General features: G+C 37.2%; 1 protein-coding gene across 2 annotated transcripts in view; it reads right to left on the bottom strand.

The window, feature by feature from the left end:
* Positions 1-312: 312 nt before the first annotated feature.
* Positions 313-15,739, bottom strand: part of LOC127476246 (receptor activity-modifying protein 3-like) — a 41,772-nt gene continuing 26,345 nt past the window's right edge. For both annotated transcript variants that reach the window (XM_051798939.1, XM_051798940.1), the window contains one exon: positions 313-1,669. In XM_051798939.1, the coding sequence (XP_051654899.1) occupies positions 1,414-1,669 (256 nt within the window). In that variant the 3' untranslated portion in view covers positions 313-1,413. The remainder of the gene's footprint in view (positions 1,670-15,739) is intronic.

Below are 15,739 nucleotides of genomic sequence, written 5' to 3' on the forward strand. Positions count from 1 at the left end.
AGATCTGGGATGCATCCAGGTTGTCTTCAGACTATTTTTCTGCTGAAAGATAGTATTAGTGATGGTGAGCTGTTGCTCCGACAGAATTCTAGCAGAAGTCGACCATTACCGTTGCAGTTTCCAATGCCATGCTTGCCTAATATTCCTTTCCGTGCTTCAAAATTCTTTCCTACTCTGGCATTGATTTGTGTGCATAAGGTATAGAAAAATGTAGAGTCACTTGTAACAGATACTGCCCACTTAAAATAGCATTCAACTGAATCGCATTTTGTGAAGGGACAGAAGGGACAGAAGAGAAAGGTTTGCAATACAAACATAGAAGTTGTTTTATTTTTGAGCATATGATCTTTATTTAAACTGTTACATAGGAATAACTTTATAGAAAAAGATTTCTGAGTTGAATTTTTTCTTTCCTCCTATGTCTGTTCCAAGCTTTGATGTTCATACTTTAGTTCCCACACTCTACACAGGACATAGAAATATTTATGTACAATATGCTGAAAGGCACCTCAACATGACACCTTTATACATATTTGTAGGATATCACTTGCACAAATTGAAGTGAGAGCGGGGAGTATACAGTGAACACAAGTCATCAAGAATAATAATTATAAAAGAGGAAAAATAAAGAGTCTGGCATATGAAAGTTTCTTCATTATTTCTTAGTATATTTCTAATAAACCAATTTCCTCTCACATTTTTCAGCTCTGTAAAACAAGACCTGTTTATCTTCCCAGAGTTTGTTTGTAAGACATACAATTCCAAGTAGCCATGTTTAAAGGAATTTTATAAACTATTTTATACTGTGGCATGATAATTTCCCTGTGTAGATGGTCACTGGATACAAAAGTTGTTTCTTTGCCAGGACAATACTTCTAGTTCTTGATAAGGATGATTTTGACCAGCTTTCAGGAAAAGCTACCACTTGGTTACATCCACGTTCAGTTCCTTTGCCAATGATCTATCCAAGTCACAGGGTTCATAGATGAAAATCTCGAGTGTTCTGCACAAAACCTCGAGAGATATCATCTCCTCCGCAGTCAATATCACACTGTGAGTACATACAATTACTTACAGTTTTGCAAAAATTAGTTTACCAGACAGCTTTACCCTTTTGCAGATAAGGAGTCTATTTGCCTGGGGACTCTTCTGTTTCTGGGAGCTGCCTGTGAATTCCATGATGATGAGGCCCAATGGAAGTAGAATTTTGCACCAGCAACACCCATGGTCAAGCTAGAAGCAGTGAACTTCAGCAGCAGCAGGCAGTTCTTTGTTCACAGGACCATCGTCTCTGACTCAGTATCTCACAGGTTCCAATTTAGCAGATCTGAAATCTTTGAGTGTCTCTTTTTCCTCCTTTCTTGGTGTATTTGGAAGAAGTAAATGGGGAAAAAGAAAGCCCAGAAGAAGAACTTATACCAGGATATCACTTCTCTTGCTGCACCATACTACCAGCGTTATCATGGCACATGTCAACATGACTGGGATCAAGATCAGAGTTATGAGAATTTCATCCGGTGGATCTTCCCAGTGAACCTTTTCTGATGTACAGTTTGAAAAGAATTGTTTATGAATCCCAGTGATAAAGCCTTCTGCAAGGGGGTTTGGCCAAAAGCAACTTGCATTGTTGGCTTCACGTTCTGTGCACTGGGTAAAGTTGTCATAATACCTGGAAGAAGAAGAAAATTAAGAAAAGTTTAAATAGAATGTATATGTATATTACACTTAGAGAAAGTGTGCCATACAAAATCTCTAAGAACGCGTCTGTCATGTAGATACTCTACTGAAAGACCTTCAGTGGAAGCTGTAGGTACCAAATACTATACAGTGAGACAGAAGAACTGACTCACATGTGCTAATAAAACATGAAATTCTGAGATCCTCGATGGACAATGGTCAAAACCTTTTCTTCTCTGTGCTGTTACTACAGCCAGGGCCTCCTGATGCCACTTAGGTAGAAGCAGAACTCCTTCACTAGAGACATCTACAGATTCTTTTAAAAATATACACACAAATGTGCCAAGAACAGGACATTTTGAACAAACTATGCATAATTCAAGCCTCAACTGCTCTTGGACATGATACTGTGCTGAAAGTTGTGATGTGACACTAGGACCAAGTTACAACATTCACTTTGTGTAAAAATTTTGGTTCTGTTTCACCCTGAGGCAGTAAGAAGATAATGGGAAAATAAACACACAGAAAGTTAGCTTTTCACAAACTTTCTCTTATTCCCAACTGCAGTAAATGTCCAGCAAAGAAAAAAAAATAAATTATTTCTAATTATATGTTTGTACTGCTTATGAAAGACTGGGACCTAACACTTGATTTCAACACAGCATGTGCTGAAATTTACCTGTCCTGTAATAACATATTTATGAGAATTGGCTACCCATCAGGAAAAAAATAGGAAACAATAAGCCTAAATGAGTAATCACATGGGTTTTGTGGTGTTATTATAAGTAAAAGAAATTCAGGAAGTGAATGGATATGGGGGAGGGGATCAGAAAACAAAGAAAACTAAGACTGTCTGGTCAGCACATGAATAGGGCAAGAAATAAGGAAGCTGAATTATTGTCTGTTGCATTTCTTTCAGTCCTGCGTGATTCCATAAACTCACTTCAAAGGGAAATTAAAAATAGAGAGGGCAAGAAACCACATGACATCTCAAGGGACAGCATCCTGTACTATTATCTAAAGACCCTACCCTCCCTTACAGTACATATAAATATGGTAACCCCTGACGAATGACTCATTCTGACATTAAGTCCTACAGGGGATTAATGTTGGCTCAATCCTTTGCTGTAAAGTAGTGGAGGAGAGACATTCAGTGTCTAGGTAAGACTGAAGTCTACTGTCTACGGCCTGTATGTCAGGTGAAATGTCTGCCTGCCTGTGCTACAAACACATAGGTTGAGAATACAGGCTGTCAAGCATCTAAATTCTCAGGGTTGTGTTCACAGAAGAAGAAAAAGCCTCACAGAAAGGCCCTTCTGCAAGCTCCTTGCAGTTGTCATTCTCAGGGAGTTTGAGCTCATGCCACTTCATTCATAAGCAAATACACTGGAAGATCTAACAAGCCCAGACTCTGGCTTAAAGATGCACATATGTATGATGTATGTATATTTTAAGAAAAACAACTAGAAAGGAAGCTTTTGTGACATCAGCAGTCACTGGAAAACATCAGGAAATAAGCTAAAAATAAAATACAAATATTAGCTGTTTACTATTTTAATAGTGTCATTCCTCTATGTGACCTGGTAGCATCCATTCTTTATGTCCTTGGACTAAATTAGAAACTGAAGATGTCTAGTGGAATGTGGGAGAGACAGTCCCAGAGGACCTGAAGAATAATACATCTAAAGGCAAGCTTACAAGGTTCAACAGACTACAATGCAGAGATGAAGGAGCATCCAGTTGCCCAGACAGGTCAGTGTTCCGTCTAGCACAGGATCCAGGGAGTGCTGAGCTCTGCTCCAGCCCTGCTCTGGGCCATGATCTCAAGGGCATACTTAAGACAACAGTGGTTGCTTCAGTTCGCCACTGCCACAGCCACCTCAATAAAAAAACAACAATAAATCCTGGTGATCTGAGCATAAAAGTACTCTAAACTGAAAGATTCAATGATATAAAATTTTTTTTTTGTTACTATTTTTCCTCTGTGTGTAAAATCCTACAGAAAATTCACTATTCTTCCAAGAATTCTGTAGAGTTTTTTCATAAATGTTAGATGGTGTAAACAAAAATATTTCCCACTGATTTTTCATTTCAAGTACAAGATAGCTAGAAAAACCTGGTTAAATATTGAAAAAGGCAGATAAAAAATAACTTGGGGAATATATTGTATTTGAAAGACTTAATCCCCAAGAGCCAAAGTAGAATAAAAATGTTATCTTGATAGTTTGAATTCCTTACCATTTCCCTTAAATCCCCATCTGTTAAAAAAAAAAAATATGGGGGCAAAAAAAAAAGCTACCTGCTCTGTAACTGTTTGTTCACACAACTGTGAGTATGTAGATAAAAGAAAATGTCATTTATTTGAGAACTGCGTGTCTGCCAGTGAAGCTGAATTCACTTAAATATTTATGTAATTTAGTAACTTAGAGTTTATATACTGCAACAGAAACTTCATGTAAAAAATATATATACATATTCTGCATGGTACTGTGGAAGAGCTGCCTCAGAAGGGAGCAATTGCATCCTCATTACTCCAACATGGGTGTTTTGTAACTGATCAACTGGTTTGCAAGTTACTGGGCTTTTTTAAGAGGGAGGTGGGGGTTAATGGATATTTAATTACAATTTGATTCTCCTATGCTTAATTCTTTTATGCCTTATGTAATTCTCTTTATTTGAATGGTAAAGGTTGAAGTTGCAAACCTTTTCATTCTGTATAATAAAAAAGGCTATCACAAAAAACACCCTAGCTTTTGAATTGAGATATTTCAACAGAAATGCCTAAGTTACACAATTTGTGAAAGGAAAGAACAAGGAATTACAGTTTTTACTTATACCCAGAACCAGTAATTGGAGAGCACACTGGAGCTCAAGCTCCTTCGCCTCTCAGATTATAAGGTGATGTGGGAAGGTCGTTATTCTTTGTGCTGAGTCACATTTTCCTCTCTTTCAGGCTAGCTACAAGGACTCTAGTTAGTACTCAGAAAAGGTATTACACTGTGAACCAGGTCACAAGCTTTGTGGTGAATAGGCTGAAAAATTATTATGTTTCAACTGAGCTAAGTAGTTCAATACCAGAAAAAAGAAACTAAGCATATTCTGAGCAGCAAAATTCATACAAAGATGTGCTTTCCCCTGATACGCTCAGGACAACTGTAGTTCTTATTGGAGAACCAACTCTGCACATTACTGAAAATATTCACTTTCAGAGAACATGAAAAATAATTCCTTTTGGAGCAATCTCAGATCTGTAACACATTTGTCATGAAAGACAATTTTCAATATTCTAGAAAAATACTTCATTTTCAGAGCACAAACACTTTTCTGCTGTACTTTATGTTTCCAGTAAAACAGATAATAACAACTGTGTGGTTAAGTTTTTTTATAAAAACTGTGGAAAATTTTATTTTGTGAGTATTTTACCCATGAGGAAGCACATTTTTATATGTTTACCTATAGCCAGGAACCCGGGCAAGAGGCATGAGGAATGCTAGTGCACACATTTGTCTTAGTTGGACAACCTTTCACAGAGTGCCCACTCAAACTATTTAAATAGACAGCTGGATGTATTATATCTTATCCGTCTCAGGGTACATAAGTCTACCACCTAGGGCACTTCTCAGTCTAAGTGGGGGCTTGAATCTCATCTGTAGTTTCCCACATCACCAGGGAGGAATGTGGTAAATTCTTGCTCCTTCTTCCTCAACATACCTGTGCAGGAAAACTGCAGAGATGATCGGTTTACAAAAACACAAAAAATAAAACTCCCTCCTCCAAATTTTCATGACACCAAGAAAACAAATAGATTGCTTAATTAAGTTTCAATAAATAAGCATTTTCCAAAGCAAAACTGTTTTTGCAAAAATCCCCAAAGAATTATCAAAAAGCCAAATACCATATATATGCTACTTCAGACAGACCTTTGAAGGCATTTTCTGGCTGCAGCCAGTAGACTCACTGTCAGTTCCAACAGAAGACTTTTTCCACCTCTCCAGCACTTGTGGACAGACCACCCCAGAGACTCTCAGCACACACGCAGCCAGGGATGTTTTGCCATTGCTTAATGATGTAGGTCAAGAATTTAAAAGCAAAACAATTACCACACTTCCACTTTTCCACTTTACATAAATCAATTTCAGTATTAATGATATAAATATGGAAGGGTATTGCAGGATATATAATACATTATGAGTAATTTTTGTTATTTGGAGTCCACTAAGTATTCAGAGAATACAGGGAAAATTCTCTCTGGCATAAATGAGTCTTGATGCAAATCAGATAATAGATACATCAGGGACACTCACTCCTGTTACTCTACATCCTGGACAGAAATCTAGAGGTACTCTTCCAGTACACTACAAGTCATGTGGTGTATTTTAATAAAGATGTTAAAGATGTTTCAAAACTATTTGTTTTCCCCCAGATGGTTCAACCAAAAATGTCTTTATACATAGTCATATATTAAATTGAATTATCATCCTCATAACCTCTGCCCAGTCTGGAATAAGAAATGCTGCAATAATAAAAACAAATATCATATGATGAGGAAGGTGTTTCTTACAGCATTTGTGGAGGTAGGAAGTACCAAACAACCTCAGAAAAATAAGAAGCCTACTCTTGTATGAGATACATCAAGATCGTATAGAATTTCAGGGTGTAACAGTGTGGATGAAGTTCAAATAAGGATCCAAACCATAAGATAATTATCTTCTGAGGTTTCATCATCATATTAAAAGGAAAGCTTTAGTTTTATAACCAGCTATGAGCCTACAAATATAGTGGAATATTTATGAGTTTTTCTCATTCAACATCTCTCCAAACAGATTTGTGGCTGTATCTCACCATTGCTTTAATCACATATCTTCTGCCAAGATGAGTATTCTCACAGACACATTTTTACCTCCCTAATCAGATCAGATCTACTTTTGTGCAGCTCCAATATAGAGTTCAGCCTGAAGAAAATAATGCACTACAAAACATAAGGAAAAAAATTAATGTGTGTATGGGGGAAAGGTAAAAAAATAGTTTAATGACAACATTATAAAGTATAGTTTACTCTTATGCCACTAAATAATGGACATCGGGACAAACTCACTCGTTTGGGTTGAAAATAATAAATACATTCTGGTGTCCTTTGAAATAATTACAGATCTCCACCCTTAGCTTCAACAACTGCCTGGAAAATGAAAAATCATTGAATAAATCTAACTGAAAACCCTAAAATGCAGCTTTCTTTTCCGTCTAGATGAACCAAGCTGACAGGCAAACAGGGAAAATGTGGCTCTAATCCAGATCAGTGCTACACAGCTGTGCCTCCAGAGAGCCATTCAAAACAAACACCTGTGAAGACAGTAATTTTTCTGACCAACAGACAAAAACTCACAGGAAAAGAAATAACAGAAGATCCCTTCTCCCTCATTGCAGCTTACATCTACAAATAACTGCTTTTTTCTATTTCTAAGAGGATATTAAAGGATATGCAAGTGTCATCTACTGAGTGGAAGCTGTTATTAGATTTCACTTAGTCCAAAGTAGCACAAGCCTTTTATAACACCACAGTACTTAAAGTGGAAAGAGAGGAGAGAATTATCTGGTGATATCCAGCTGTGAAATAGAAATCAAGGCTCAATTATGTCTACACTTTAGAAACACCCACTGCAGCATCTCCACAGATTGAAAAGGAAAAAAAAAAAAAAAACCAAACACAAACAATTAATTTACTTCTAAAGTTGAACTTTTCATCATAATTTCCATATCCCTGGTTTATGAATACATAATTTTTATGATCATGTAAAGAATGTTCATTTTTTCTGATTACTTATGGAAAATGGGGTTTATACACACTAGTAAAATTCCTGCCATTACAAAAGCCACTTGCTCTGGGAGGAGAGTGTTCTTTTCCAAGTGGAGCACAAATAACGGGAAACAAAAATCAGGCCATTAGTTACAGATCTTAAGCTTCAGTTAAAGAATAAATTATTTTTGTAGTTTTGCCTAGTAAACGTATTCTTTAAAATTGCAATCTATGCATGGAGAGTTCACAAACAAGACCAAAACTGATGAAAAATTAACCATAGAATCAGAGGAAAAGTAACAATATTAAAAATTAATTTATGGTATAGCACAGAGGAAGACCCTAATACAGAAAAGTTCTGCTTAACTACTATTGAAGTACATGATTATGTTTTAACATGACCTTGACAGAACAGCACGTACACCATTGGATTTTTTCCTTTCTTATGTCTTTCCCTCTTACTTGTGATGCTAAAGACATATGCCCTCTCCTTACTAACTTCGTCTTGTGCTTTGTGGCTTCCTGAGACTGTTCCAACGTGTCATACACACAACAGAAGCCAATGGTGGACCCAAAGGGCCCTACTCCTTATCCACAACTGTTTATGAAATATTTGAGCATTGCAATACTCCTTGGAGTTGCTTAAGGGCAAGTCAGCAGCCTCCTAAGAAGGTGCAAAAATTATTATGTCAGGAGATTTTGGATGATGTTCAGTAAGACTGTCTCCAGATCAGGAGCCGAGGGGCCCAGCATCTTGAGACTGTCACCTGGGAGAGGTAGCTGGTTCTCAGCTCCTGAATCTGCTGAGTTTATTCTACATCTTATTGAGTCCAACAGTTAACCACGTGACTAATACCACAGGTAGTCTGGAGCAAGAAAATCTATTTTTTCTCTCTGATGAGTTAATCTGTTATTTTATGTTTATGGTTGATCCATTTAGAAAACAAGAATATAGAAACTGTTTTGCAAACCAGAACAGAAGAAACAGAAAAGTTTGTATTAAGTTTTCATTTTCATAACACATTTATCTTTCTGTTTTCATTGAATCTAAAAATATACTGTCCATTATATATGCATTGCATAATTCATACCAGCCTATCAAGTTATGCCATATTATTTTACCACTAAGCAACTTTAGACAGAAATCTTATGCATTGCTTATTTTGAAATAAAGCCTTTAATAATAAGCTCCATGAAGACTGTTTTCTATTACTGATCTCATCATAGTAAATTTCAAAAAGGTCAGGAAAGGTGTTGAAAGGCCGTATCAGCTGACAGTCCTGAGATTTAACAGCAGAGTGCTTTCCAACATCACCTCTAAATTGCTTACATTATTTTTTGCAAGAGACTTTACTCATTAGGATTATTATATTCTCATATCTCTAACTATTTGTTAATTGACTCTGTAATGTAAGCACTGACATACTGATGCCACCTTGTGAGTGCAAGCTACCAGCCATTAGTCTGAGGATCTACTGCAGTACACACCAATTTGGTTTACAGCACCCTTGCTAAAATATTGTAACTGGTGTTTTTTGGGGGTCTTAACTTCACCAATGTTGAAAACTCTTTTAGAACTTCAAGAAGAAAATATTGATGTTTACATCAGTGACCTCTTGGCAAATGCCAGATTTCACTCTCTTTTTGAAACAAAGACTCATGAGAAATAAATATAACATGTTAAAACTTGCTGAAAAAAACCACTTGAACAACTGAAATCTGATATTAAAAACTAAAAAGTTTTCAGCTATTGGTAATGAAAAGGTAGGTTTTTTCCTACATAGCAGCAGGCTCAGAAGATCCTCCTCTTTTTTCACACTGACAAAACTTCATAAAGATTTGCAAAATACTTTGTAAACTTAAGAACAGAAAGGTTTGAGTTCTTAAAAACCTTGAAGAGATGGAGAATGGGCTGAAAAAGCACACTATTCTGGAATGATATGGTCATCATTGTTTTTTCAATGGAAGACCCAATATCTCCTGTTGTTTAACAAGAAAGAAACAATTATCTTTGATGAAGAACAAACGCCAATCATTTTCTCTTCTCCCCATTCCTCAGCACTGGTATTCCTGAACTGTGGCTTTTGTAGACTGCGATTACAACACATATTGTGGTATAAATAACAAATGCATAGTTTTAGTTCACCAAATCTGAGCTCTTGGTAGTTTGTGTATTTAATTCAGCAGCCTCCCCAAAGATTGTCAGTTTTCTCCTTATCCTCTACATTAAAAACCCATATACTGGTTTCAAGAGAGTTCTTCAAAGCAAGGTTTAATTTGCAAAAAGCAAGATTTTTCGGTGTCTAAAATGAAAACCCAAGAAATCTCATCAGCTGAAAAGTTGATAAGATTTTGTAGTTTGTAGCATAGCTATGTCTACAATATGCTGCAGAACAAAGTGTCTACTTTGCATTTGTAAGCAAAGTGGTCTGCAGGTCGGCACAGAATTCATAAATGGTAGTGTTCTTAATACAGCATTAAAATTCAGAAGTCAGAATGATTCATTAAAAATTCAACATCTAGGAATGTTTTTTCACCACTCTTCTGCATCACATAACCTGGTCACAGCAGACACAGACTTAGGAATGCATTGCTATAACTGCACTACAGAGAGAAAAAATATTAGAAATGAGTATCCAAAGCCATAAGCCTATTCAGTGCCTCACCTGGAGTTATCAAATATACATTTTATTTTCACAGTCATGGATTGTATAAAATTTGCCTCTCCTAGTAGTAAAGGCAAAGATTGTAACTGCACTAAGAAACCATATTTCAGCCTCTTCATCTATCAAGAGGAAAGCAGTTATAGGGGAATGAAGTATTCTTGCCTCGTGTTGAACCCTGGTGTCTGAATTCAAAGTAACCACTTTATTCATATGCATCAGGACATATTCTTATCTACATAACGTAAACCAAAGCTCATATATTCATATGAAAGTAATGGAGATTGACCTGAAATACAGTTCCTCTTAAAGATATTCTACTATAGCCCCATTCAAGGGCAAGCTGTGACTTTGCATTAACTTCACAGCAACTTGTGTCTAGAACAGTTGATCCCAAACAGCACGTGAATGTACACATTCTCAGCATAGCTCTGTACCAGGCAATTTGGTGAGACTTTATGAACTTTAGTGTTCTTTCATTCCCAATTTTTCAAATAATAGATGGCACATATTACCATTTCTGCAATGAAAAATTGCTATTGTCAGCTACCAGAATGATGGCAACACAACCGCTCAAATACGGCATTCTTTTCCATTGTTTTACTTGTTCACACTTAACTGATTTATAAGATGCTTTACTCTGCTTTTGAAAAGAAAAGCATGAGTCACAGAAGGAAAATAATAGGTTCTCAGGGGTAACCAGCCTGATTTTGCCACTGCTGCCATTACCACTAGGAGATTTTAGAAGGCTTTTTAATACAAAATTATTGTATGTTTTTATACGCAGAAAGGTGAAAGAAAGGTAGTTAGAAAGGATTAAATATCAGTATTATTTGCATTTTGCTGAGAGCTTAAAAAAATGCAACAACTGTATCTATAAGAAGCTCAAAGAAAGACGATCCTACCAAAGAAGACCAAATGCTAGCATCTACCACACCAGTCCTTTTTCTACATCCCACAACACTTAATGGTAAATAAGCTACACTGACATGAGGCCACACAAAGTGCAGGTTTGTTCAACCTTCCTTCACAGAGACACTAAGCTGACAAAGAATACTTTCTTCTACAAAATCTGAACTGACAAAACTGCAAGGGTTTACAGTAAGCTAAATAAGGAATTTTGGTTCCCCTTCTCAGCAAATCTTCAGGGGAAAAAAAAGGAATTACTCTTCGGACACATACAGAACTTTAGGCAAAAACATTGCAGAAAATAAGCAGCAGATCAGGCAACAATACAACGACCTTCTGTCATGCAAGCATATTTGTGATTTGCAGCATTTTTATCCTGACTTGGTCCAAGGTAAAGCATAACCAATGTACTAGTCTGTCTACAGGGATACAGACCCTAACACAAATACAGACATGTCCCTCCTACATGACACAACTGAGGAAGAGTGGGACGTCCTTTAATCAGTATTCTTCCGGACCTAAGATCACATGCGGTGGTCACTCAAAGGTCCAGTTTCAGGCAGCCCCAGGTTGTCTTTCATGGGAGAAAATCACACACAAAAATCCAAAATTGATACTTTTCTGATAACGCTCAAAAGAATGAATCAAAGATGTCTGCTTTCTAATTATGAGATCATTACTGTGGGAACATATTAGCTCACACGAATCAGAGCCTCACCTTAGCTGCAAAACAGGCCCAGTGGTTTGTCTATTTTTTACTAGTGATTTTTACTGAGATTTAATACTAGGGAATATCTGGACCCTATCTGGAAGGAAACAAAAGAGGTGATTAACTGGGAAATGAGAAGGCTGAGGTACTCAATTATTTTTTTTACTTGGCCTTCACTGGTAAATTCCCCAGTCACACTGCTCAACTCACAGAAGGCAAAGGGACTTGGAGAACAAACAAGTACCCATAGTAGGAGAAGATCAGGTTCAAAACAATTTAAGGCACCTGAAGGTCCACAGGACCTGATGAGATGCATCCACAGGTCCTGAAAGAACTGGCAGAGGAAGCGGCCTGGCCACTATATGTCACATTGGAGAAGCCACAGCAGTTTAGTGAAGTTCCCACTGTCTGAAAAAGAGGAAATATAGCCCCCATTTTTAAGAAAGGAAATAACAAAGACCCAAGGAACTACAGGCCAGTCAGTCTCACCCTGGTGTCCAGCAAGATCATGGACCTAATCCTCCTAGAAACTATGCTAAGTCACACGGAAAAAAGAAGGTGATTGGTGACAGCCAACATGGCTTCACTAAGGGCAAATTGTAGCTGGAAAATTTGGTGGCCTTCTCTACAAAAAGGTTACAGCATTGGTGGATAAGAGAAGAACTGACATCATGTACCTGCACTTGTGCAAAGCATTTGACACTGACCCACACAACAGCCTTATCTCTAAATGGAGAGACATTGTTTTGACAGATGGACCACTCGGTGGATAAGGAATTGGCTGGATGGTCACACTCAAAGAGGTGCAGTCAGTGGTTCAATGCTCAAGTGGAGACCAGTGGCGAGTTGTTCAGCCTAGAGAGGAGAAGGCTTTGGGAAGACCTTATAGCAGCCTTCCAGTACCTAAAGGGCACCTACAAGAGGGCTGGAGAGGGATCATTTACAAGGGCACCTAGTGAAAGGACAACAGGGTATGGCTTGAAACTGAAAGAGGGTAGGTTTAGATCAGATATAAGGAATAAATTCTTTACTATCTGGAATAGGTTGCCCAGAGAAGCTGTGGATGCCCCATACCTGGAAGTGTTCAAGACCAGGTGGGATGAGGCTTTGAGCAACCTGGTCTAGTGGAAGGTGTCCCTGCCTACGGCTTGGAAACAAATGATCTTTAAGGTCCCTTCCAACCCAAATCATCCTCTGATTCTGTGGTTTTCCCAGTACATTCTTCTTCTGTAGAAGTTCTGACATTAGCAGCTGGATGCAATCAGCATCTAGATCAGGCTTCCTGCAGCAGTCAATGGGGAAGATGAAAAAACTTAAGATAACTGCCCAAGAAAATGACAGTTTGGAGGGTTCTTACATACACAGCCAGCCAGCAGAGGTTATTAGCTCCAAGCTTTAAGAAGTGGGGGCATATAATTTCATCTTAGACTGCATATGATTCTTCCAGAGTTTGCTTTCCCATTGATCTTAATGTCGTCTGGCTTTCTTTTATGTAACATTTTACTAAGTTTCTTTGAGAACTAGGCACTTTTATGATTAGTTTCATTGGGCCAAATTGTAACAGGCAAAACTCCCATTGACTTTAAAATTGAGCAACAGCTTTAGGATTACTTTTCCAGAGCATTACATGAAATTTGGCTTTAGTCATACAGATTTTTTTCCTTAATTCCTTTTTCAAATCTTTGACATCTGTACAGAACATGGGCGGACTCCTTTGTCATCTTCAACAGGATTGAAAACTATTGTCTCTATAGAATTCATCTTTCATGTAAAGCTTTGTGGGGAAACTACGCTGAGCTGTATAGAAAAAAAAAATTGTTCAGTGTTAGCACAGACCTTGGACCATGATCACAGCAAAGCAGGGAATTCTATCAGGCACACAGATACTTTCAATGAATCTGCTTCAGATATATAATTAAAGAAAAATTTTGCCCTTCCCTATTCTGCTAAGAACTGAAATTTAAAACTTTGGAAAAATACAAATTTTAACATCTTACATGTGCCATAAAGCTGTGCTACACAGCCAATGTCTCACAACATTGGCTTGATGAAGAAAAAGAAATGTAGGGATAGTAGGAAAAAGTTTGTTACAACCAATTCTCTTTCTGAAACAGAAAAGCCAGATCTAACATGTGTTACATGCACTACTTTACTAGAACTCTCTTCCAAAACACAAATTGCTATTTAACCCTTGGACTCTAAATCCACAGCTACTCCTTGGCCAGAAAACACAGAATGACTGACTCTGAGCACTCAGGGTTAGCAGATATGCAACCTTACACACTTGAGCTGACTGCTGCAACAACAGTGTTGGCTTGAAATAACATAATGTCTCCAGTCTAATAGACGACACTTATGTAGGTCAACAAGAACAATCAAACCCTACATTTCAGTCCAATAGCAAACAGCTACTGAGGCTGATGTGTCCCCTCAGGAAGTGTCTAGAGGACTAGAGAGACTGAAAATTACATAAAAGCACTATCATATGGATATTAGGTTAACAACTGTTACTTCATTTATTGATTCAGATAAAGAAAAGCACTTCACAGTTTGCTTTGGATCTGTGAGAAATTAGTTTGGCAACACACTTAGACAACTCCAAGTTGGCATTCCTATGTGGAGACTCAGTTTAAGAGAGGACTGTTGGAGTGACAAGATGCATAGCATTATAACTGAGTTAAGTGTGCAACAAGAGACAAGTATAAAATATGTAGGCATCCATTCCTCTGAAAGGAAAGTGAAAGGAAGACCACTTTCTGGCCTCCTTTGCCATCACTATCCATAATAACATCAGAGAGAGACTAATCAACTCTAAGCAGAGACAGAAAGATACTGTCCTTACTATTTCTCTCTCTGTAATGAATGATGCAGCATCCTGCCCTCATTCTGATTTCCTTTTGATACGTTTCCTGAGGCATGGCAATAGGTTCGTGTTCATTATTGGTGTCTGCTACCCAAGGCCCCAGATGCACAATGTGCATCTGGCCAAAACAGGTTCCTTCTGACAGATAGGTAAATCAAGCATCAACTCCTAAGATTTCAATTGAAGAAAGGAGGAAGTCTATGACCAAATATCTGTTATTGTCATCTTTGCTATTCCAGTAGTGACCCTTTAATTATTCCTCTTTATTCTTACAGCCTAATAATTTTTATTGCAGAAAAGCTGGAAGCCTAAATAAGTGATAACAAGGTCCACATGCTTCTAAACAGAAGAGGTGTTTGGCAGTATGTCAACCAAAAAAAGTATGTGATTATCAGAGAGCAATGCCTTTAGCCCTATTGCTACCACTGAAAATACTTTAATTCTACATATATACATATATATACATACATATATACATGCAATAAAATCAGGAATGCTGACTGGTATGTGCTACAATGTAGTTGGACATGCTTTCTTTAAGTGACATCTTTGTACGGAATTACTGGACGACTGTGTGAAAAAAAACTAGTATAACTCTGTCTCTAGGGAATGTAACAAAGGAATACCCAATAGTGAAGATTAAAATATAAATTATCAAGTCTTGTTAGATTAACTAAATAAAACTTCCTAATCAAAGTGTATGTCTCTTTTTTGTTATACATTGTTACTAAAGCTTTTTGCATTGACATACCATAAAGATCTGTATTTCTTACCTATGTAGTGTTTGCTCTCAGAGCAGTCAGTCAACTAGAAATACATATACAGAGTCTAAAACACAGTCTTACAGATTTTTCAAATTAATCTTTTGGAAATTTTGTGAGCAGATACCACATACTTCCTTATAAACACTTTTTATCACTGAAGGTTTTACCAAACGTTGTTTAAAACATGGGGAAAATCCCCCAAAACATTAAAAATCAAAGGTAGCTTTTGAACTAAAAATATATGGAACCTGAAAACTAACTATAAAAAAGTAATTGTCATTAACGGAGTGCAGCTGCAAAAGTTTGGGCCCAATATCTTAATCAACCTAGTAAGGCAAACACATACTTTTTGTTTAAGTA

The sequence above is a fragment of the Manacus candei genome, unplaced genomic scaffold (genome assembly GCF_025592945.1).
Source record: "Manacus candei isolate 608988 ecotype Guabito, Panama unplaced genomic scaffold, ASM2559294v1 h1tg000049l, whole genome shotgun sequence".
NCBI lineage: Eukaryota > Metazoa > Chordata > Aves > Passeriformes > Pipridae > Manacus > Manacus candei.